General features: G+C 36.8%; 1 protein-coding gene across 1 annotated transcript in view; it reads right to left on the bottom strand.

Annotated features, from left to right (window-relative positions):
• Positions 1-1,041: 1,041 nt before the first annotated feature.
• LOC126176721 (uncharacterized) overlaps positions 1,042-23,611 on the bottom strand; it is a 622,696-nt gene continuing 600,126 nt past the window's right edge. The window contains exons 8-10 of the mRNA XM_049923889.1: positions 16,666-17,110; positions 10,872-11,063; positions 1,042-2,782 (exon numbers count right to left, since the gene is read on the bottom strand). Coding sequence (XP_049779846.1) covers positions 2,625-2,782; positions 10,872-11,063; positions 16,666-17,110 — 795 coding nt within the window. The 3' untranslated portion in view covers positions 1,042-2,624. The remainder of the gene's footprint in view (positions 2,783-10,871; positions 11,064-16,665; positions 17,111-23,611) is intronic.

Below are 23,611 nucleotides of genomic sequence, written 5' to 3'. Positions count from 1 at the left end.
CTTGAGCATTCTTTGATAACGCCACATATCAAAAGGTTATATTCTCTTTATGTCTGTACCATTTACTATAAAAGTTAAACTTTTGTATAATGCTCCACTATAAACAAAACTTTCAGAAATGACTTCTTAATGCTGAAATTTATGTTCTGTAACACAAGTCTCTTTCCCCAGAGAGCTCATCTTGCTATTGAGAGTCTATGTTTCATGTACTCTTTACTTTATCCATTCTTGGTTATTTTTCTTCCCAATTTGCAAAACTCATCTGATTTCAGCAGTTCATTTCCTTATTTAATTACCTCAGTATAACCTGACTCAATTCATCTACACTACTTTACCTTTCTTTTACTTTTGTTGGCATTCAACTCATAACCTGTTTTCAAGACACTTTACATCCTGTTCAACTGATCTCCCTATCATTGCCATCTCTGACAGAAATACATCATCAGTATATGTTAAAGTTTTCATTTGTCCCTCTGTATTTCAATTCCTTTGCTGCCTCTTCAATGCACAGACATGGAAGATAGGATAAAATTCTGTCTCAGCTACTGCCTCCCTTTCGTGTTATATCACTTGTAACAGCAGTCTGCTTTCTGGAATCCCCAATAACTTAAGAATCCCAGAGGCCATATTTTAGCCATCATTCATCAAATCTTTTCCTAAGTCTACAAATCTATAAATGTAGGTTTGCCTTTCTTCAATTTGTCTTCTAAGGTAAGTTATAGGGCTGTGATTACTTTGCATGTTCCTGTATTGCTCTAGAAGGAACCCAAACTAATTTCCCCCGATATCAGCTTCTGCTAGTTATTCTACCCTTCTTTATGTAATTCACATCAGTATTTTGCAAACATGACACAAATTGATTTTTGTAACTCAAACCCATATGCACCTGCCTTCTCGGGTATCAGGATTACTGATTTAACAATAAATCTTAAAAAGGAAGTGGGCATGGGACACAGGGTAAAATGGTAAATATTTTGCTACTAACAGCTCTACAAAGAACTAACGACTTAAATGAACTCTCAGTAGTTCATTGTATTTCCATGTTCCATTCAATATAATGTTACACAGGCTTGAAAAACCTTGTAATATTTACTTGCAGTTGAGACAGGACAGAATTTTTGACAAAGTTTATCATTTTTACAACTATCCTTCAATCTGTTGTAATTAACTGCACAAAACATTTATGAATCAAACATTTACTTCTAAAATTTTACTAACCAGTTATTTTTTCTTGTCAGCTATAAATAACACATTAACAAAAAAGGCTATACTTGTGAAACAATGTGTGGAATGTTAAATAAGATTTTTAGGTATTTGATCCTGCATTTTACATCCAGTTTATTTTATTTGTTGCATTTTACAAAACATTAACGTAATGCAATCAGTTGCATATATGATTACAAAAATATTTCATTGAAAAATATTTTTATAAGTACTCCAATAATGATCATCCTTCCTTCACCAATGTCTTCAGTTCACCACATGTAAATTGTGCCTGTATACCATTCTCAAGAATAGCAACAGTTTAATTTATTAAAAAGAGCTATAACAGTGTTCATAAAATGGAACATGACAGTTTGCAACTGTAGTTAAATCTGTGAAAGTTTGGTCTTAACATCTCTTATATCACACAATTAATTATGTTACACATTCATACAAGTTTTGTGACAATGCACTTAAATCCTGAGAGTTGAGCATAAAAAAATAAGTACATAAAATTTTTCATTATTATAGAGTAAAAAATACAGCTGTTACTTTGTTCAGTGCCACCATGACAGGCATGGAGTTCATAAACAGTTTCAAAAGCTAATAATATGACTTCTCAAAGCAATCAACCATCATATGATAGAAGCTTCACTGTTGAGCAGTAAAATGATTAAAACCAAAATTCTGGAAACTGGAAGTAGATTTTGGCGTAAATAATTTTCTGAAGTCAACCTTCTTATGTTAAAACTGAGTACATACAGTTTCAATATAACTGAGTTTTGTATAAACAACAGCAGAAGTAAAAATGAACAAGTATTATGAACATAATAGCTCATAGGATTATCACAACACATCAACACATGAAGACATCTCTGGTATGAGATAATTCCACAAACAATCACCTCTATTGTCTTTAAAATGCCTAATAACAGTCTTCACAGTAATTGTACTTTCATTACATCAAGGAATACTGAAATATCATCCTCTCATCAGTATGGAAGTCATTCATCTCACAAGAAATCTTAGCCCAACCATTCACTTCCACTTTAAAATACATATCACTCTTGTCTCAAATTACATTCATGAATTAAAATGTAAACTCATTTAACACATTTTAAATAAAACAAATCATTTTCACCTACTGAAAGATTTACAGTCTGGTAGGAACACATTTAGACCAATGCTGTCAAGCTTTTCTCAGTGCTTTATCAGCTTTCTTTCTTATAACATCATCTGACCTCATCTCTTTCACTACTGCAAATAAATCTTACATACATTGTCCTGCCATCAGATTTCTTCATCTCATCTACATTTCTCACAAGATTTTCAATAAACCTTGCCAATTTGAGAAATATTTTACTATTGCAAATTGAGAGCAACTAAGGCTCTTTTGGTTTGTGCAACATTTCCTTCATATGTTACGTTTCTGCTACCTGAGACTCTTCATTTTTCTTGGTTCTCGAATGAAGATATACAACTATATATTCAATCCCCCAAGCAATTATGCACAGGAAGACACAGACTGTTTGTGCATGTATACACAGTGGATAGCTTCCTGTTGCATCTCGAATAACACCTGAAACAAAAATAAGTATTTTAACTGATAAGTACTCCGCTCATCTTAATTACATCATTAACAGGACAGCTTGTCTTAAAAACAAACGTCATTTTCTCACCTTAGTTTACCACTGTTGTCAAAATTATCGAGCATGCAGTATTTATATTAATGTTAACAGCACAGAACATTTCTTAGTAGTTGTCTTAAATTGTGTGCCACAGGCATTGTGGTTCTCTTGAATTTGTTTCACCCTACATACCTTTTACTTTCTGTATGTGCACAATATTTAACATAGCTTGTAAGAAAGAAACTGATTTGAACACTTTACTAATACGCAGAATTCTTTTTCATGATCTTCTCCATTATTTTAGGCGGAGATTTATTTTTGCAGGTCTGCAGCTGATGAAGTATTTACTTTGGAAATATAAATTCCATAGGTACACCTTGTTTTACATTAAATTTTTATTTGACTAAAAAGTTAAATATAACTAAATGAAATAAAAACAAAATTTGTCTGTGGAATATTTATTTACAAAACAAATGCAGAATTCTTGTACTAGACATCACAATACATACCCCACCCTCCCCACCACCTCTTTTCCCAGAGATATTGGATTACAATAGAATAGATACATTGATGTTAGTGAAATGACTTTGAAGAAAGTAGAAAAGTAAAAAATTAGAACTTACTTTCATTTACAAAGTAATACAATAATTGTTGTAAAATGTCAATACCTATATATAGTAAAGCAAATACATTAACTCCCAAAATAATGAAACCATGCTAAATAAAAAAGATCAAATTTACTGGTACTGTTCAAATACTGTGTCCCTCCTAGCACTGTAACATAATGTATTTCTGAAATGAAACAATGTGAGAAATACAATTGGCAAACTGTGGTGCTGTTGCCATCCATTACAGTCTAAATACTCTAAAAGGTATGAGGTTTAGAGCAGTTAAACCAAGTTTACCACCACTAATTGTACCTCTAGTTTTCATTTCAGTAGGAAAAACCTACATGTACCGTTTAAGAAAAAATGAACTTTGTATTGAAAGTGATGTTTGTTCAGTTTTATAGATTGTACATTCCTGCACATTGTGTGTGCCCCTGACATAGCTACATCCCTGACCAATTCTCTCTTTCACATTTTGTTTCACTTACAAAAAATGAGGGTTGCCCAGAAAGTAATGCACCCCACTTTTTTTCTCAGCCAAAAACAATGATATGGATGTGAAATATTACTTACGTATTATTTACAGTCTTCTGAGTGAGCACACCAAGTTTCTGTCACTTCCAACAGATAGCGTGCTGCAGGACAGTTTCAAAATGGCGTCTCTAGGTGATGTACGTTACAAGAAATGTGCTGTCATTGGATTTCTCACTACAGAAAAACAAACTGTGCAAACAAACTTGTGCAAAGTCTATGGAGCATCTGCTGTCAACAGAAGTACAGTTAGTTGCTGGGCATGGAGTATGAGGTCATCAGAAGGTAGTTCGGTGGAGCTCCATGATTTGCAGCGGTCGGGGAGACCATCCACAGCTGTCATACCTGACATGTTGCAGTGAGCTGATGTCATTCATGAGGATATACATTATGACTCAGCAGTTGGCACTGCATCTGTCAATCAGCAAAGGAAGTGTGGATGCAATTATCCACACTCTTGGATATTCCAAAGTGTGTGCAAGATGGGGCCCATGGTGTCTAATGGTGGATCACAAATCACACAGAAGAAACATTTGTCTTGATTAGTTGCAATGTTTTGAAGTTGAAGTTGATGGAGAGGCCTTCTTCTCCCAGATTGTGTCAGGTGATGAAACCTGGGTTCACCATTTTGAGCCCGAACAAAAATGACAGTTGATGGAATGGCACCAATCCCACTCCCCACAGAAGAAAAATTCAAAGCAACTCCTTGTGCCGAAAAGGTCATGATCACCGTGCTCTTGGACTTTGAAGTTTTGATTCTCATTGATGTGATGCCAAGAGACAGTACCATTAATTCAGAAGCATATGTCAAAACGTTAACAAAACTCGAGAGGTGCTTCTGGGGACTTTGGCACCACAGCAACCAGAGGTGTTTTGCTGCAACAAGATAATGCTGGGCCCAACACAAGTCTGAGGACTGCTAAAAGCATCACAAAACAGGGTTGGGCAGTGTTACCCCATCCACCCTACATGCCCTGACCTAGCCCCCTTGGACTTCCACTTGTTTGGGCCATTAAAGGACATTTTGAGGACAATGAGGAGGTGATTCACACAGTGAAGCACTGGCTCTGCCACCAGAACAAGGATTGGTACCAACAGGGCATACATTCCATTGTTTCACACTGGATGAAGGCCATAGAGCAGGATGGAGATTACATGGAATAATAGGATGTGTAGATAAAATACTATTCTTTCGCGTGTGTAATTCTCATTATGTTCAATAAATAATTGTTGAAGAAAAAAATGTGGTGCATTACTTTTGGGCAACCCTCATATATGAGATTGCAGAATAAGATGAGACACCCTGAACTATGAGCTGATGGGAGAAAAAAACTCTATTTCCATCAAACGCTCAAATTCTTTTCTGAACACTAATGTACTTTGTGTTTCTCCAAATTCCAAGCAATCTTCCTGGATGTTAAGCACTATTTTATTGTGATGCGGAGCCAAATATAGATCAACTTCATACTCTCCAATGAACAACACAGTGTCTTCACTTCAAAAGCTGCCATCCATTCCATGCCAATTGCTCCCTTCCCTACAGCCTAGACACTCCTGCTGAATAAACATGCTCTGACAATGAAACCCTCAGTACCTGTTTCAACAACCTCTCTCCAGTATGGTTTCCTTTTCCACAACTATGCTACTCATCTATTCAAAAACAGTCACCCCCTGCCTCACCCTTGTTAGCAGTACTTACTACTACTCGACAGGACACCCTCTTCGTACCGAGTATCATCTTAGTCTTGATGTCTCAAAACATTAACCTGGCAGTGGTATTCCTTTCTCAAGTTTACTGTACTTCCCTGATCTCCTATCCACACCAACTACAGTGTACTTCTGTCTTCCTCATGCTGTTGTTGTTGTCATATTCAGTCCAAAAAATGGTTTCATGCAGCTCTCCATGCTACCCTATCGTGTGCAAGCCTCTTTGTTGCCAAATAACTAATGAAATCTACGTCCTTCTAAATCTGCTTACTGTATTCATTTCTTGGTCTCTCTGTCTTATTTTTACAGCCCCCCTCCTCCCCCCCCCCCCCCCCAACACACACACACACACACACACACACTTCCCTTCAGCACTAAATTGGTGATCCCATGAGGTCTCTGAAATTTCTATTCTCCCCAATTATGTTCAGTACCTCCCCATTAGTTACATGATCTTCTCATCTAATCTTCAGTATTTTTCTGCATTACCACATTTCAAAAGCTTCTATTCTCTTTTCGTCTAAATCATTTATTGTCCATGTTTCACTTCCATTCATAACTATACCACTCCATACAAATACTTTCAGAACAGTCTTCCTGACACTTAAACCTACATTCAATGTCAATAACCTTCTTTTCTTACCCTTGCCAATTGACATTTTATATCCTCTCTGCTTCTGCCATCAGCAATTATTTTGCTGCCCAAATAACAAAACTCATCTACTACTTTAATTGTCTTGTTTCGTAACCTAATTCCCTCAGCACCACCTGATTTAATTCAACCACATTCCACTATCCTTGTTTTACTTTTGTTGATGTTCATCTTATATCCTCCTTCCAAGATCATGACCATTCTGCTCAGCTGCTCTTCCAAGTCCTTTGCCATCTCTGAGAGAATTACAATGCCATCGACAAATGTCATAGTTTTTATTTCTTCTCCTTGGACTTTAACTCCTAGTCCTAATTTTTCTTTGGTTTCTTCCACTGCTTGCTCAGTGTGCAGATTGAATAGCTTTGGAGATAGGCTACAACCCTGTCTCACTCCCTTCTGAACCACTGTTTCCTTTCCATGCCCCTTGACTCTTATAACTGCCATCTGGATTCTGTGCAAGTTGTAAGTAGCCTTTCACTCCTTCTATTTTATCTCTGCTACCTTCAGAATTTCAAAGACAGTATTACACTCAACACTGACAAAAACTTTCTCTAAGTCTAAAAATGCTATAAATGTAGGTTTGCCTTTCCTTGACCTATCCTCTAAAAGAAGCCTTAGGGTCAGTATTTCCTCAAATGTTTCTACATTTCTCTGGAATCCAAACTGACATTCCCTAAGGCCAGGTCCTACCAGTTTTTCCATTCTTCTGTAAAGAATTTGTGTTAATATTTTGCAACCGTGACTTATTAAACTGATAGATTGGTAGTACCCAGATCTTTCAGCCCCTGCTTTCTTTGGAATTGGAATAATTATATTCTTCTTGAAGTCTGAAGGTATTTTGCACGTCTCATACATCTTACACACCAGAGGAAAGATTTTTTTCATGGCTGGCTCTCCCAAGGCTATCAGTAATTCTGACAGAATATTATCTACTCCCAGGGCCTTGTTTCGACTTAGGTGTTTCAGTGCTGTGTCAAATTCATCTCGCAGTATTCTATCTCCCATTTCAAGTTCATCTACATCCTCTTCCATTTCTCTAATATTGCTCTTAAGTACATCTCCCTTGTCCAGACTCTCTATACACTCCTCCCACCTTTAACCTTTCCTGAGGTCTATGGTTCATGGTCGGGGGTCTTTCTCATAATGTTCACAAAATCCTTATCAGTCCTTATAATATTCTCTGACTGTCATTGATATCCAAATATTGCAGCCCCCTTCCTACAATTCCCACAGTGAAATCTGATCCATGAGACCACATATTACTGCCTGCTACAGCTCAACTGCTGTCAAGGATATAACATTAAAAGCAGAAGCATATGTAAAACTACTCATATCAGTTACCAGATCACATCTACACACTGCACAGCTTTCAGTCAGGAAGACCACCTTCAAAATGGCAGGAGATGTAACACCCCTTCTTGGTTTATCTGCTATTCTTCATTCCCCTAAATTGAATTATTTCAACTTTCGTGATCAGACATTTATGATGGGTGCATATTTTGCTGACTGTGTACCTGACAGTAACATGGTTCTCTTAATACAACTCATATTTCTGTTTGCATAGACATAAAATCATGAATGAATTATTTGAAACAAGACAATCTATACAAATAAAGTGATATACTGTTCAGCAACACATAGAGGAATTCCGCGAAGTGCACTCACTTACACTAATGGCTATTCATTGCTTAGTTTACTTCAGAGTTAACCATTACTTTGTTATACAATATGTGTTGCTGGTCTGAAACAGCTTTAAGAATTTATTAACCATTCTTGCCTTTACAATAATTTGATCTCTTGGACACATTGGGGCAGCATCAATCTGTCTGCTCCCTGAAGTTGTGTATCGCACTGTAATGAACTCTGTTGCTCATATTTACTGAACTGAATCATAGCCTAAAGAGTGTTTCCATAAGAGCATGCTGAAATGTAACAGGGCATAGAGAATGCTCCTCTGAACAATTTGAGGTAGGGAACCTGCAATCGGAGAAGTCAACTTAAGGAGATACAGAAGTAAAGGTGCCTACTGCTTTGTCTAGCATTACCATTTTCCAGCTTATTTACAACCAACATGTGTACAAGTTTACATGTACTGTGCTGTTTATTTACAAGTAAATTCTTTATTTCCTGCAGGGAAACAAGAAGGACGAGCCTGATTACCAGGGAGTCACGATGCAGGTTTTGTTCACTTTACTTGTCCGTAAGATGGCTCTGTTGTATTTACATTGTCCCATGACAGAACATGCTATGAAACAATGGCAGACCCATTCATTACTCAGTGGCATTCAGAGGTGTACAGTACAATATGATTTAGCAGTACTGGTACAGTTTCACAGAACTCACTGACATGCACGTTGTGTATGGGGAGGTATGTTGCAATGCTCTCACTGCTGAAAGGCTGTACAGGGAATAATTTCCTAACTGACATCATCTGTCACAATGAGTGTTTATTTCTCTTGATCAATGAATGTGGAAGACTGGTTCATTGGAAAGAAGAAACGAGGGACCTGGCATGATGAAGACCACTCACACATCTGATTTTGAAGAGGAATTGCTGGAACGAGTTGCAGTGGACCCCACTACAAGTGATTGTCGTACTGCATGTGAAATGGGTGCTGTGCATACTAGCATGTGGCAAGCACTCCATGAACAACAATTACAACCATATCACCCACAACAAGTCCATGCAATGCTTGTGACTGACTTTGCACCAAGGGTCGCATTGTATCAATGGGTGCTTCAACAATGGATTGATCAACCAGATTTCCTCCAAATTGTGCTGTTTACTCATGAGGCCTCATTTGATCATGATGGTGTTTCAAACAGCAGGAATAGGGATGTGTGAGATGAAGAAAACCTTCACGCTGTAGTGGAGTCACACCATCAAGTATAATATCTGGGCCAGCATTGTAGGCTACAATCTCAATGGGTATATTTTCTACCTGGCTGTTTGAATGGCTACCAGTAATTGAGGTTCTACCTGAGTCAGAGTACGTACCCTCGGCTGTTCATGAGAGGGTGTGGATACAACATGACAGTGCACTGCCTCACTTCAGTGTGGAACTGCAACCATCTCAATGCTGTATTCTCTGGTTGCTGGATTAGAAGGGGAGCTACTATTCCATGGCCTGCAAGGTAAGATAACCTGAATCCCTTTGATTATTTCCTATGGGCATATCTAAAGTCAGTTGTGTATGAGACCCCAGTGCATACGGAGATGGAATTAGTTGCCAGAATTGTAGCTGCCTGTGATGTGATTCAGAACACACCAGAATCTTGTTCACCAATGTCAGGCTTGCACTGATGTAGTTGGCCATCAGTTTCAGCACATTTTGTAAGGTACAGTACAAATGGCACATTCATGGTGTCAGTGATGGTATTTGCAGTTAATTGCATAAATGAAACACTACGGAGTAATGTGATTTTGTTGCTATCCTCTCCTTAAGCTGGCTTCTCCAACTCAAGTTCCCTACTTCAAGTTGTTCAGTGGAGCATCCTCTCTGTCCTATTAAATTTTTGCACATCCTTACAGAAACATCTGGTGTATGTAGTTTTGCATCAAGTGGGATATTTATAATTGATTGAATCAAAAATGGATCAAGTGTATCATTGTCCAGAACATTTCTCACCAATCTCATACTGAATTACCAGGAACTCTCTGTTTCATTGGAAGTACCATACTCCCTGATGGCTGCTTATACACTATTTTACCTTTATCCTTAGAACAAAAAAATTACAGTAAATTAATACTCCACTACTAGTGCACAAGGATGTGCGCACATCCTGCCATCAAAGGTTGGTAGAGATAAGTAAGGGTTCAATTTTACCACAGCATGGCTCATTCAGTGTAAGTACCTTTACAAACTCTCATTCACTACCTATTTACTGAACATGATAAACAGCATACATTGAGAGACCTCAGACCCTGCCATATGAATTGTGCCATTTGAATTCTTCCAGCCAGCACGTTTTCCTAACTCTCAAGACATGATCTTCCTCTCCACCTTAACATCATATATTGCCACCCTCATGGACTGAACTCAAGTTAGCCTTTTCCTCTCTCCTTTTAGTGTTTGATGGGATTTTTGGACTTCATTTTTTTTTCACTTGAGTTGTCCCCTTTTCTGCTATTTATTACACTTTATTTGTTTTATTCTCACCAATTTCCATTATCTTTTCTTTTATATCTGTCTTTATTGCTCACCCTATATCTCCATTTTATCACATTTGCACTGAAATTTTACCAGCTGTTACTGGAGTACTAACTCATGTTTTGTTTTTCTCAAACACTTTTTCCATTATATTTGTCTCCTTTTGCTCCTCATAAAAAACTGTTCTCTCATAACCATGGTTCTAAGTGATCTATCACCTACAACATCCCCAAAGAATTTTCTGTTTCTTGTCCTTGACAAGGAACAAGTGACTCTGAAAGTTAGGAGTACTGTCATTGTTTTGATTTATGTGGGTCTATTAGCTGTGCTGTCTTATAAACATCCGAAATATTTTATATTAACTAATTACCAGTGTACTTATTATACATACCCAGAACTGGACCAAGAGCAACAATAAATATTCCTTTTCCAACCATATGAAGACCAAAACCTGCTGGTAATTTCTCCAGGCTGCAATACTCTGAAATAGTCAAGTTGAAGTTGATGAGAGCTGCCCCTCGCAGAAATCCATTCATTACTAGTGCCACCATTAAAGGAGCATACTCTGTTTGCTCTGCTAGTGCTGCAAATAAGAAATACAGATATTCATTGTAATGGATATCTTGAAGTTTGATGTCTGTAATATGTATCTAAGGTTAAGCATTTCAATTGTAATGTAAGACATTTAGCTACAACAGTTTTCAAAATTAAATTAAACTTACAAGACCAACAATGACAGGCAAAATGTAAGACAGTTGATATGTTGTTATTAAACGAATCAGAGATAAGGAAGGGATGAAGTGAAGATAGAAGTGTAAATGATATAGAAGTAGGGAAGAGTGTAGAAAAGCAGTGATAAGATGCAAACGTCTAAGAAGAAGCAGCAATGAAAAGGTGTATTAATTAAAGAAACTATAAAATATCAAGTAGAGAAAGAAAGAGACAATAAATAAATGTAAAAATAGTTGCAGAAACAAAAGAAAATGGGTGAGAGAGTAAGAGGAATCACACTAAGATAGTATAGTTTGGAATGCCATCAACATGCTGTAAGGTAAGCTTCCATTTGCACAACGGTTAGGTACTAGTGTGAAGAAAGGATGCCAGTTAGCTTTGTAATGAACTAGGCACAAAGGTCAATAGTGTTGCATAACAGAACATGCTCTGCCTGGTACACTGTGTAAGTAATGACTATCTGTCTGTGGCTACTCATGTCACTGATAGATAAAGTTATACAAATTGTCATAGCTAAAAACTCTCTTATTGGTGCTAGTTAAAAGCTGTACTGTTTGTCTAAAGGAAGAGGATGTATGAGGCTTACTCCAGTTCACTGATGCTTTTAATTAAAATGTCCACACTATAATCCCATCCTCATGCTTCAGTCAGACTTTCAAAAACTCCTGACAGCTGCAGGCTTCTTCTAAGAGTTCATCTGCAAACTACTGCCCAAAACTTCTTGAATATTTTAAAAAGACTAACCATTTTCTGCACTGACTGTAATATGAGCCCTCTCCATTTCCGCTCCCCACATTAGCAGTTGTCACTGAAGTAATCTCTTTCTACATTACCATCGCACACATACAAAAAAGTACAGAACCTGTAACATACCCCTTTCATGAAACTTGTAACGGAACATATTAAAGGCTTTACTGTACCGAAGTATGCGATACCCTCCAAATTCAACCAGTTTAACGAGTATTTATGATTATAGAAAAGTTATTGTGTATGTTAACAATGATTGCGTAACATGTCTCCATAAACAGTCAACCCATTAAATTATACTGAATAACTAACCCACACAAAAGTTAATATCACTTGATCACTGATACAGCAAATGTCATCATGTAAAAACACTGAGTTCATCTTAAATAATTAATATGAAGTACGAAACATAGTGTACAACTTAGGTATTTTGGATCTCCTTAAATAAAAATCACCCAGTGAAACCTATTTGTTCACTAGGAGCGGTTTCACTTAGTATTCACGAAATCAATCCTGTTTTAGACGAAAACCAATGTATTTCTTAATAATTCATGTTAATTACTTATTTATGCAAATTAGAGAAGTCAATTGACAAACTTCTAGAAAACTGACTTTTTGTAACAAAGAATTATTCTGTCAAGTTAACAAATCTGTCTGTCATTTTAATAACATGTTAAATTATGTCACTCGATGCAAATTAATAACTTTTCTGCACAAATTATGATAACAGATGTACATGTGACTTGTAAACTATATCTCTTTTTAGTAGTTCTTTGACAATGTTATAAATACGAGCAGCAAGAAGGGTCGAGAGGCAGTCGGAATGTCACTTTGGTACAGTGTGTTTGTGTGTTATTGTTTGAGGTGGATAAACAATCCAAAGAACATGTAAAGGAAGTTGTGTTGTGTCATAGTCTTTGGTGGACAGTGGAATTAAGATGGCCACCAGAGAAATAAATATTTGAAGTTTACATATTTGTTGGTTTCGTTCATCCTTTATCATCAAAAGCACATAAAACAAATCACGGGACCTCATGTTTTTAACCCTAGACAACCAGATTTAGAGCCAGCATCAACATCGAGACACAGCAGCGATCCAGCAAGCAGCAGTGATTACTACAATGCATTTTAATGGCGCCAACCTAACATCAAGTGCTAACAAGCTCCGTAAATGGGAGTGAAATAGTGCGATTATAGCAATTAGCAATATCTACGACCAGGCGACCATTACAAACTCCATATTCCCATCAATGACTACAGCAAAACAAAAATGTGCATAGACCTTATTATAACTAAAGTATATACTGTAGCTGTAGGATCTTGTATAGAGGGTACCTACTAAACTAAAGCATCAAGTGCTCCTTCTCAACAGGTAACACTAAAATTTGTGGTGATGAAGATACCAATAGCCACTGAGGTGTGTGGACAGGTGAACAGACCTACTGAAACTGGACCACACCTGATAGAGATCATATTCTTAAATGGGTAAATTTAACCTACATTGATAAGAAACTACATCTCATTACAGTCAGCTCTCTCAGGAGGCAGAAGTATAGCAACTCAGAAATAATGTTCTTTAAGAGATTTTCATGACAGTAATTCCCTTCACTCAATCATTATCAACAGTGTCACAAGGGTCAGTGAATCAAATCCAGGCTTGAAGTTGTACTTCAGTTGAGGATAGGTGCTTCACAATACTCTATATCTTTAGTTTATATTGAAACGAACCTCTACAGAGCTGGAACAGGTGCACAAGAAAGTATCAAGGAAAATTTCTCTCCATCATGAATCTAATATTTTATAAATCCATTCATGTAGTCCCATCTGACACTGGCTCCAAAGTAGTGAAAATGTGTACAATTTCAATATCGTTAAGGCAGTCACATGATTTTATGGGAGATTGAGACTATTTTTAGTTCATATAAGAACATATTTACTGCTGCAGATTGCTCTTGGAGAAAGAGTTGCTCTGTTATCTCGTAATGAGCAATATCATACCACATATTCACAAATATTCGCTGAACTGCACTAAAAATCTTAAACATGTGAACATAGGCTCTCTAATACCTATGATAACATATCCTGATAGAGAGATGTTAGGGCACATGGAAAAGACTCCGATAAAAGCATTTGACCAATAAAAACTTCTTTCTGTCTGAACAAAGGGAAGTTTCTTTAGGTTGTTATTTGGATTAATTTCTTGCAGTAGTTTTAGTTTGTATATAGGGAACTGACTCATGGAGATAACATCTTAGACCTACTGATAACAAACAGATCCGAACTTTTCGACTCTGTAAGTGCAGAACAGGGAATCAGTGATCATAAGGCCATTGCAGCATCCCTGAATATGGAAGTTAATAGGAATATAAAAAAGGGAGGAAGGTTTATCTGTTTAGCAAGAGTAATAGAAGGCAGATTTCAGACTACCTAACAGATCAAAACGAGAATTTCTGTTCTGACACTGACAATGTTGAGTGTTTATGGAAAAAGTTCAAGGCAATCGTAAAATGCGTTTTAGACAGGTATGTGCTGAGTAAAACTGTGAGGGACGGGAAAAACCCACCGTGGTTCAACAACAAAGTTAGGAAACTACTGCGAAAGCAAAGAGAGCTTCACTCCAATTTTAAACGCAGCCAAAACCTCTCAGACAAAGAGAAGCTAAATGATGTCAAAGCTAGCGTAAGGAGGGCTATGCGTGAAGCGTTCACTGAATTCGAAAGTAAAATTCTATGTACCGACTTGACAGAAAATCCTAGGAAGTTCTGGTCTTATGTTAAATCAGTAAGTGGCTCGAAACAGCATATCCAGACACTCTGGGATGATGAAGGCATTGAAACAGAGGATGACACGCATAAAGCTGAAATACTAAACACCTTTTTCCAAAGCTGTTTCACAGAGGAAGACCGCACTGCAGTTCCTTCTCTAAATCCTCGCACAAACGAAAAAATAGCTGACATCGAAATAAGTGTCCAAGGAATAGAAAAGCAACTGGAATCAATCAACAGAGGAAAGTCCACTGGACCTAACGGGATACCAATTCAATTCTACACAGAGTACGCGAAAGAACTTGACCCCCTTCTAACAACCGTGTACCGCAAGTCTCTAGAGGAATGGAGGGTTCCAAATGATTGGAAAAGAGCACAGGTAGTCCCAGTCTTCAAGAAGGGTCATTGAGAAGATGCGCAAAACTATAGACCTATATCTCTGACGTCGATCTGCTGTAGAATTTTAGAATATGTTTTTTGCTCGAGTATCATGTCGTTTTTGGAAACCCAGAATCTACTCTGTAGGAATCAACATGGATTCCGGAAAAAGCGATCGTGTGAGACCCAACTCACTTTATTTGTTCATGAGACCCAGAAAATATTAGATACAGGCTCCCAGGTAGATGCTATTTTCCTTGACTTCCGGAAGGCGTTCGATACAGTTCCGCAATGTCGCCTGATAAACAAAGTAAGAGCCTACGGAATATCAGACCAGCTGTGTGGTTGGATTGAAGAGTTTTTAGCAAACAGAACACAGCATGTTGTTATGAATGGAGAGACGTCTACAGACGTTAAAGTAACCTCTGGCGTGCCACAGGGGAGTGTTATGGGACCATTGCTTTTCACAATATATATAAATGACCTAGTAGATAGTGTCAGAAGTTCCATGCGGCTTTTTGTGGATGATGCTGTAGTATACAGAGAAGTTGCAGCATTAGAAAATTGTAGCGAAATGCAGGAAGATCTGCAGCGGATAGGTATTTGGTGCAGGGAGTGGCAACTGACCCTTAACATAGACAAATGTAATGTATTGCAAATACATAGAAAGAAGGATCCTTTATTGTATGATTATATGATAGTGGAACAAACACTGGTAGCAGTTACTTCTGTAAAATATCTGGGAGTATGCGTGCGGAACGATTTGAAGTGGAATGATCATATAAAATTAATTGTTGGTAAGGCGGGTACCAGGTTGAGATTCATTGGGAGAGTCCTTAGAAAATGTAATCCATCAACAAAGGAGGTGGCTTATTTTGGTTTCATGCATTTCTTACTCTTATTTTGAACAAATACTTTGAAGTTTTGACAAAATTTACAGACTAGCTGAGGTAAAATTATCACAGTAATAAAATTATCAGTAGTAGTAATATTTATGTTCAAAACCTACTGCATAATTCTTCCATCTGATTTATGTGACTTTTTCCTCCCTTATTTTTACATTCCAAAATAACAACTGTAATGAAGCATACTATTACCACATTCTCTCATATTTCTCTATGTTATATTAATTTGTGATGATGCACTATCTAAGGGAACATAACATGTACTTTGAATTATGTTTCACTTTGTTTTAATATTTTTTACTCAAATGAATAACTTATTTGTTTTTGTCACCAAAAGAAGGCATGATGAATAAATGCTTCTGCTGGGGAAATGGGGTATGATTCCATCCTAATATATGTAGGTAATAGCCAAAATCTTACTTTTCTAAGTTACTGAACTTGCATTGTTAATTTATTACACATTGCTGGGAATCTGGTGTGTTCTGTCTGGATTGCCTGCAGTCTACAATCCAGCAGTAACATTGAAAACTGAACGTAAACTTTGTAATACTCATTTAAATACTACAATATAGTATTGTGGTTGTAAGGAGTAAACAACAACATTAATAATAATAACAATAATAATGATAATAATAATAGTAATAACATCAATACCTACCAGACCTTGCAAGTCCAAGAAAAACAGTTGCAATCATAAAGACACTTCGTCTCTGTACTTTAATCCGGTCACATATTGGTGGGAGAACCACACGTGCAAATATATCTGCCACAGCTGTCATTGATAAATAGAATGCTGTATCTGATTTGGAATATCCAAGATTTGCAAGGAAAAATGGCACAATCATTTTGAAGTTCAGTTCAGCCACATAAAATATAGACAATCCAAACAAAATGTTCAGGAATATTGGATCTTTTAGAAGATCTAAGTCCATAAAATTTATAACTCTCCTCCAGTAACTTCTCTTCTTAGCTGCCTTGATCACTTTGGGTTTTGTTGCTTCCTTTATATTCTTGTTTATATCATTCTGTTCATTTTTTTCAGTTTCAACTTTGGGCTTAAAAGTAATATAATCATCTTCATCTTCATCTTCACTTTCAAGAGGCTGTGAACAAAAATGCTTTATTGTAACTACACTTAAACTACGCTGCTCTAAAATAAAGGATCTTGCTAATGATTATAGGAAAGTAAAACCAATATCTTAATTTCCCGATGAAGTAACAAAAATCAACATTTATCACATAAAATGATTGATTTTGTGATACACATAAATGAAAATTAACAATATTTGTGGCAGAAGAGAAGCTGTTACTGAGAGACAACTGATTATATACAGATCAGATTTCTAGAAGTCTGTAATGCCTCAGAATTCAACTATTTGTTGCTAGTTGTTACCTGTGATTATTTTTACACCATGTATCTCTCCTGTTCTTTTTTCCATTCAACATAACAAAATTATGACAAATAATATGGTTTATGTTGTCTGAGACTGCAGTCGTGTGTGTGTGTGTGTGTGTGTGTGTGTGTGTGTGTGTGTGTGTGTCATCTGTTGTTGATGAAGGCCTTACTGGCTGAAAGCTTTATTTGTGACAGTCTTTTTGTTGTGCCTATCTGCGACTGAATGTCTCCACTATGTGGCAAGTAACAACTTTCCTTTTCATAATATTTTTACATTACATCCTTGATTTTCCATTGTTTGATAACAAAATTATGAGATACACTGACTACTCACTGCTGCAGGTAGATATATATAAAATTACATGAACTATCCCGGGTCTATGAACTATTAATTCTTTCCTTAGAGGGGAGAGAGATGTAGTTTCAAAAGGTTAAGAATGTGGGGCAGGTCCCTCATGCCCCAGATTTAGAGTGGCTCTCCTGGTGTGAGGATATGAATATTAGTCTATTACTAATTTTTTCCTCCTGAAAGTAAATACCTGGCTGCAGTTCTGTCTCAATTTTATAGCTTTCCTGATTGAAATTTTCTTTTGAAATTATAAAGAAATTCAAAAGCTGGAGACATGTTTATCTGTCACCACTGCTCCAAAAGCTCCTGTTCAATTGTGAGTCATTACATACCCTTCACCTATCTCAAATTGCGTTGATGTTCACTTTTTTACTTTCATTTTAATCTCGAGGTTTCAAGTTTGAATAATTCGTTGGTCATGGTAAAGGGAAAGTTGAATAGGTGTTAAAAAGAAGGAAGAGTTATGTCACATTCTGGATTACATTTAGATTTCTAGACCCAAGAAAGTCTATCTATTATGCCTCTTTCATTGCTGAACCCTATTGCTGTAACATTCTCTCTGATGTCACTCTTTCATTGTTGGTCTATAGAAATAAATCTTAATTATACTGTTGACTGATGGAAAATGCAAGAAGATATGCAATATGTATGTGAAAATAGATTCAGTGATCACTAAATACAAAGGACCAGAAGATACTCAAAAGATAAAATCTGCCATCACTTTTTGACAAAGTCTTTCTTCAAAGCTTAAACTTTCTCCCCTCTCTCTCTCTCTCTGTCTTTCTCCCTCCTCTCTCTTTGTGTGTGGGCGCTGGCATGTGCATTTGTGTGTGTGTGTGTGTGTGTGTGTGTGTGTGTAGTCATCTCTGAAGAATGACTTTGACTAAAGGCTAAACAAATTTCTGGCTTTACTACTTGGTGAGCAGAAGTCTATCCTCTCCCACATATTTAATATTTATAAGGAGGTATGTTAGTTAGTGAACAGATTTATTGTTAATCTATGTAACTGATTTAAGTGTATTGAAGCGAATAGCAATAATGTGTTTGAAGGATAACATTGATAGTCCAACACAAGCAGCCATCAAATCTAATTTATCCAAGAGGGGCAGGATTCTAAAATATCCATTTTTATGTAACTCATTATATGAAAGTTGGTGAATCTATCATGTTCCATGAATAAAATTTCATATGGTATGAACAAATTTTATTGTATCTCAAAGGATTGATAGGTATCTACTCTGTATATTTTCTTAAAGATAGATTAAATTAACACTTCATAGCTAAACACTTTTTGTTAGTGTATCCTAAGTGAGTTTTATACTATTAATATGAATGGGGTTGCCACTTTTTTTTAAATTTAAGAAACAGGTATATGTTCCTATGATTAAATGCAGCATATCCAGTATAAAAATGCCACTGATTAATACTCCTAAAATTGGAAAAACAGGAAAAACTTAAAAAAAAAAATAAAAAGCATTTATACATTTCTTCAACACTGGCGCCAACAATAATACTACTTGGTTACAAAACATCATGTCTGATCATATTTATTGATTTATTACATTATATTCATGCCATCTACTTTTTAATGTTGCCTGGAATAATTAAAGTTGAATGTTATATTTTTTGGGTTATTTGGGTAAAGTGTACCCAAAGGTCAGCAGTCAAACTGCCTAGCACACATTGTGCTGTGTGCCAGCCCATAGAATTTTAGAAGCCTTGCAACTCTTGGAGAAGAAATGTTTTCAACTTTGAACTTCGGACTTTGTATATAACGAAAGTAAAGTAATTGGACAGAGAATAATCTACTCAGCAAGTGGCAGAATGGGTACATACGTATAGAAGGTATTACATATGCAATCTTTTGGAGTCAGTGACTCCTTCCTCTGGCAGAAGGGTTGAAGGAGAAGGAAGAGGAGTGAAGGAAAATGACAGGTGAGGTTAAGGAAAACCGGTAGAGTTTGGAAACGTTACCCAGAACCTCCAATGAGGAGAGACTTACCAGATGGGATGAGAAGTGCTGAGTAACTTTTCCAAACTCTACCCCTTTAAACCTCATGAGTCATTTTCCTTAACCCCTCTTCATTCCCCTTCAACCCTTCTGCCAGAAGAAGGAGCTACTGGCTCCAGAAGCTTGCATATGTAATAACTTTTTTATATGTGTTCTCCTGCCACTGTTTGAGTAGACTTTTTTCTATTCAATTACATGTTGTGTACTGTGTGAATAAGTCATGCAGCTGAGGGGAGGGGCATGCTTATGGGAATTAGGGACAGATGTAAGGGAGTGTACAGCAGCCAAGATTAATGTATTCTGGGAACTGGTACTGGTATCCATGCACCAGGATACTGAAATGTCTCTCTCTGCAGCTCAATAAGGCCTGCATGAGGAAGTGAAAGAGAAAAAATGAGAGATTTCATTTTGACAATGTTCTGCAAAGGACTGCATCTCCATTGATCACAGGACAGTACGGAAATCATCTCCACACAGGAAACAATATTGCATTTCTGCGAGCAGTCTGAAAACCAAACAAATCTATTCTTCTTTAGATTGCCTTCCGCAGCTTTGATACAAGAATTTTTTTTACTTTTATTCATACCACCAAAACTTTATCAGATCTTTAATGGTATACATGAAAATGAAAACAAACAAGTTATGCCACAGTTCCTAAAACCACAACATTTTCCATCATGCTCAACAGACAGAAGTTGCATCAGATGCTTCTTTAATTTAATTTTTCTGTAATTTTATTTGTACAGAAACATTTGAAAACTGTGATAGCATTTCAATTTTTGTTTTGCTAACCTCAGTTTCAGTTCATGTCATGAACGTCTGGAAAGTAACTTTGGTACTAATGGAAGCCATTACATGTGACTAGAATTTCTTTTGGTTTTGTAAAATGTCTTTTGTTAAGATTTTGATACACTAGTCATTGGCCTTTAGACAGCCAAACACACCACATTCAGTGTTTCTGTATCTCCAACCCCCTACATTGTATTCCACATATTATGAAGCAGTCACCATTTCCTTAGAAATTTCTTTACAGTCACTGAATACAATGGAAGGTCCCTCCCATCATGATCCATTTTACTTGGTGTGTATCTGTCCAGTGCCTGGTGGTATGAGATGTAATTACAGTTTACATACGATAAGTATCAGCATCCTCCAATTGCACATTTTTCAGAACTAGCACCTTTGTGTTTAATATCATACACACAGTTTGAGCTCATTTTCAGAAAACAAATATCTCCAACATTGTTATCTATCTCTTAAGCATGAGAGATTATCCAGTAATATGTCAAGCTGTTTCAAACAGTACCACCTTCATTCTCACACCTTGGTGTCCTCAAAAACTAGGAGAGTTCCTTCAAGAGGGGCATAAAAATGTGCTGTACCTTTTTTTATTCACAACGAGACAAAACATTTCAATGACATGAATAAATCAGCAAGGCATAAAATATAAGTCATACACCACTAATGTTACAAACACATGATTGAAACACATTAATACAAACACAAGAATGTATACCACTAGCATTTGGCTGAAAAAAAGGGAAAGTGTGGTGCCATTCAATCTTGTGTATAGAAAGTATTGTACATTTTTTTTTTACCTCAACAACTAGCAAAAACTAAAGTTGCATTCTTACTTCTGCACATTCCTAGAGCTAAATTGGAACAAAACAAGGCCAACTACGAAGCTCATGATCGACATAGCAGCAAGGAGAGGTTCTCTGTTAGGCTACATTTTGCTGGGCTCATCCATCACTTATGGCCATACCAGTTTTGGCTGGCCAGTCTTCAGCAACAGTATTGATAAACTGTGGGCTTACATGGGAACTGCCAGACAGCCAATAACGCATATTGTGTAGAAGCCTCTCACATTGTGTTGTGGTATCTGCACTAATATTATTTTACAGGCTTTGGTGTCTCTGTACTGGTCTTATGAGGGAACACTGCCTCTAAGCACGCTGCTAATGTGGATTTCAGGAAGTTTGGTTGGTTGGTTTGTTTGGGGAAGGAGAACAGACAGCGAGGTCATCAGTCTCATCAGATTAGGGAAGGATGAGGAAGGAAGTCGGCCGTGCCCTTTGAAAGGAACCATCCCGGCATATGCCTGGAGTGATTTAGAGAAATCACGGAAAACCTAAATCGGGATGGCCAGACGCGGGATTGAACCGTCGTCAGGTCGTCAGGTCAGAAAGCCTAAGCAACTGCAATCTCTTCAGATTACAGCAAGAATGAATTAGACAAAATTGAAAGTAGAGTATTTATATTTGTCATTCCTTAATGAAGTTAGACTGTTTTTGTTGTGGAAACATTGGCACAATAGCAAAGCTCATTAGCTGGAAAGTGTTGGCATCACTGCCTGAGATGGCATGCCATACCATAAAGTTTTCTTTCAGTTAACTTGTACAAAAAATAATGAAAAGGATCAAATATAAATCAAATCAAGCAAAAGTAGCCCCCTGCTACAAATTTATCTAATGCAAATGGGAAGCATTGCTGTTGTTGGATGATTAGTCATGGAGACTGGTGGACAAGTCAGAGTGAAGATAATAATCATACAGTCTGAAGTGGCCAGCAGTTCATTATTACTGGCAGGTTGTAAATGTGGCACACCAGACTAAGTAATTGCTAACAAAATTAAGAAAGTGAAAAATATATATACACAGTGCAGTATCAGATTTCCTCTCTCCATGAGAACTGTGACGATTTAATAGTTTAGTTGTGCTACTTTTACTCAGTTTTGGTATTATTTTCATCAGACTTTGGAATGATGACAATTTGTCATTGTCAGTTTAATAGTAGTACCATATTTTTATTTGCAAAGCAATACACAAAACATATTATGGTTTCATAAATATCCGATGCCTTTTATGCACTAGAAAAGGAGACTTGGGTTTTGGAATATCACTACTGGTATCCAAGTTTTAATTAAATTGTTTATTAGGCTTACTATTCTGTACAGCATTCCATCTGGATATTTCTGAATGGTGACCATTTTTGATTACATGCTTACTGTAGCTACAGCTGTTCAAAGTAAAATGTTGTGAAGTTGGCATCCCTGAGAGTTCCACACAGAGATCATGATTTGCTCTTCCCAATCCAATGTGGATTTAACATGGATGGGATAATAAACCTATTATGCCTTCATACGTACTCTAAGTTTTTTTCTTCACAACTGTAGTAAATGTCATATTGAGCTATAGGGCTGACCTATAGTCCTCAGTTAACACCTATTATCAGTATTGTATCAGTGCATTTTGTGAGACAGGGAGCATATTTCTTCAAACGTCTACCAGTTGAAATTGTTCTACAAACCTGTAACACCATGAATTAGATTTAAGAAATTAGTTCTGTAACAGGCTTGTTATTGTTTTCCATATGTGCTGAATACTTCTTCTAATCCATCATAATAATGAATTGAAGCATTATTTCTGCACTTGTGAAACCAGTTTTAAGGAGTATCTCCCATAAATGGCCAAGAAAATAAAAAACCTGTGCATCGATGAAACACTGGACTCACCGGGAGGCAGACCTCTTCAGGCGATTCCACATTTTTACATGTACTGGTGTACCACTTTGCAAAGATCATGCCAAGAACGAACAAAGCCACAAAAAGGAAGGAATCTGGTAGTATTCATGCATGTGCAGTCTACAGAAAGCATCGCAACTGTGATCCAATGTTGCCATTCTTCACATCCACTGGCAGAAGTTCAAATCGAAAGAAATAGGTGAAATTCTAGATGAAGCACAAAAAATCTGGTGCTTTTAGGTTAAATATAGATTAAAATCTGCACAATATAGTGAGTGAACATGATGAGTGCTTATGCTTCTGTGTGTGCATAGCGGAAATAATT

The sequence above is a fragment of the Schistocerca cancellata genome, chromosome 3 (assembly GCF_023864275.1).
Source record: "Schistocerca cancellata isolate TAMUIC-IGC-003103 chromosome 3, iqSchCanc2.1, whole genome shotgun sequence".
NCBI classification, from domain to species: domain Eukaryota; kingdom Metazoa; phylum Arthropoda; class Insecta; order Orthoptera; family Acrididae; genus Schistocerca; species Schistocerca cancellata.
The sequence above is the reverse complement of the archived record's forward strand: the minus strand, read 5'-3'. Positions and strand labels throughout refer to the sequence as shown.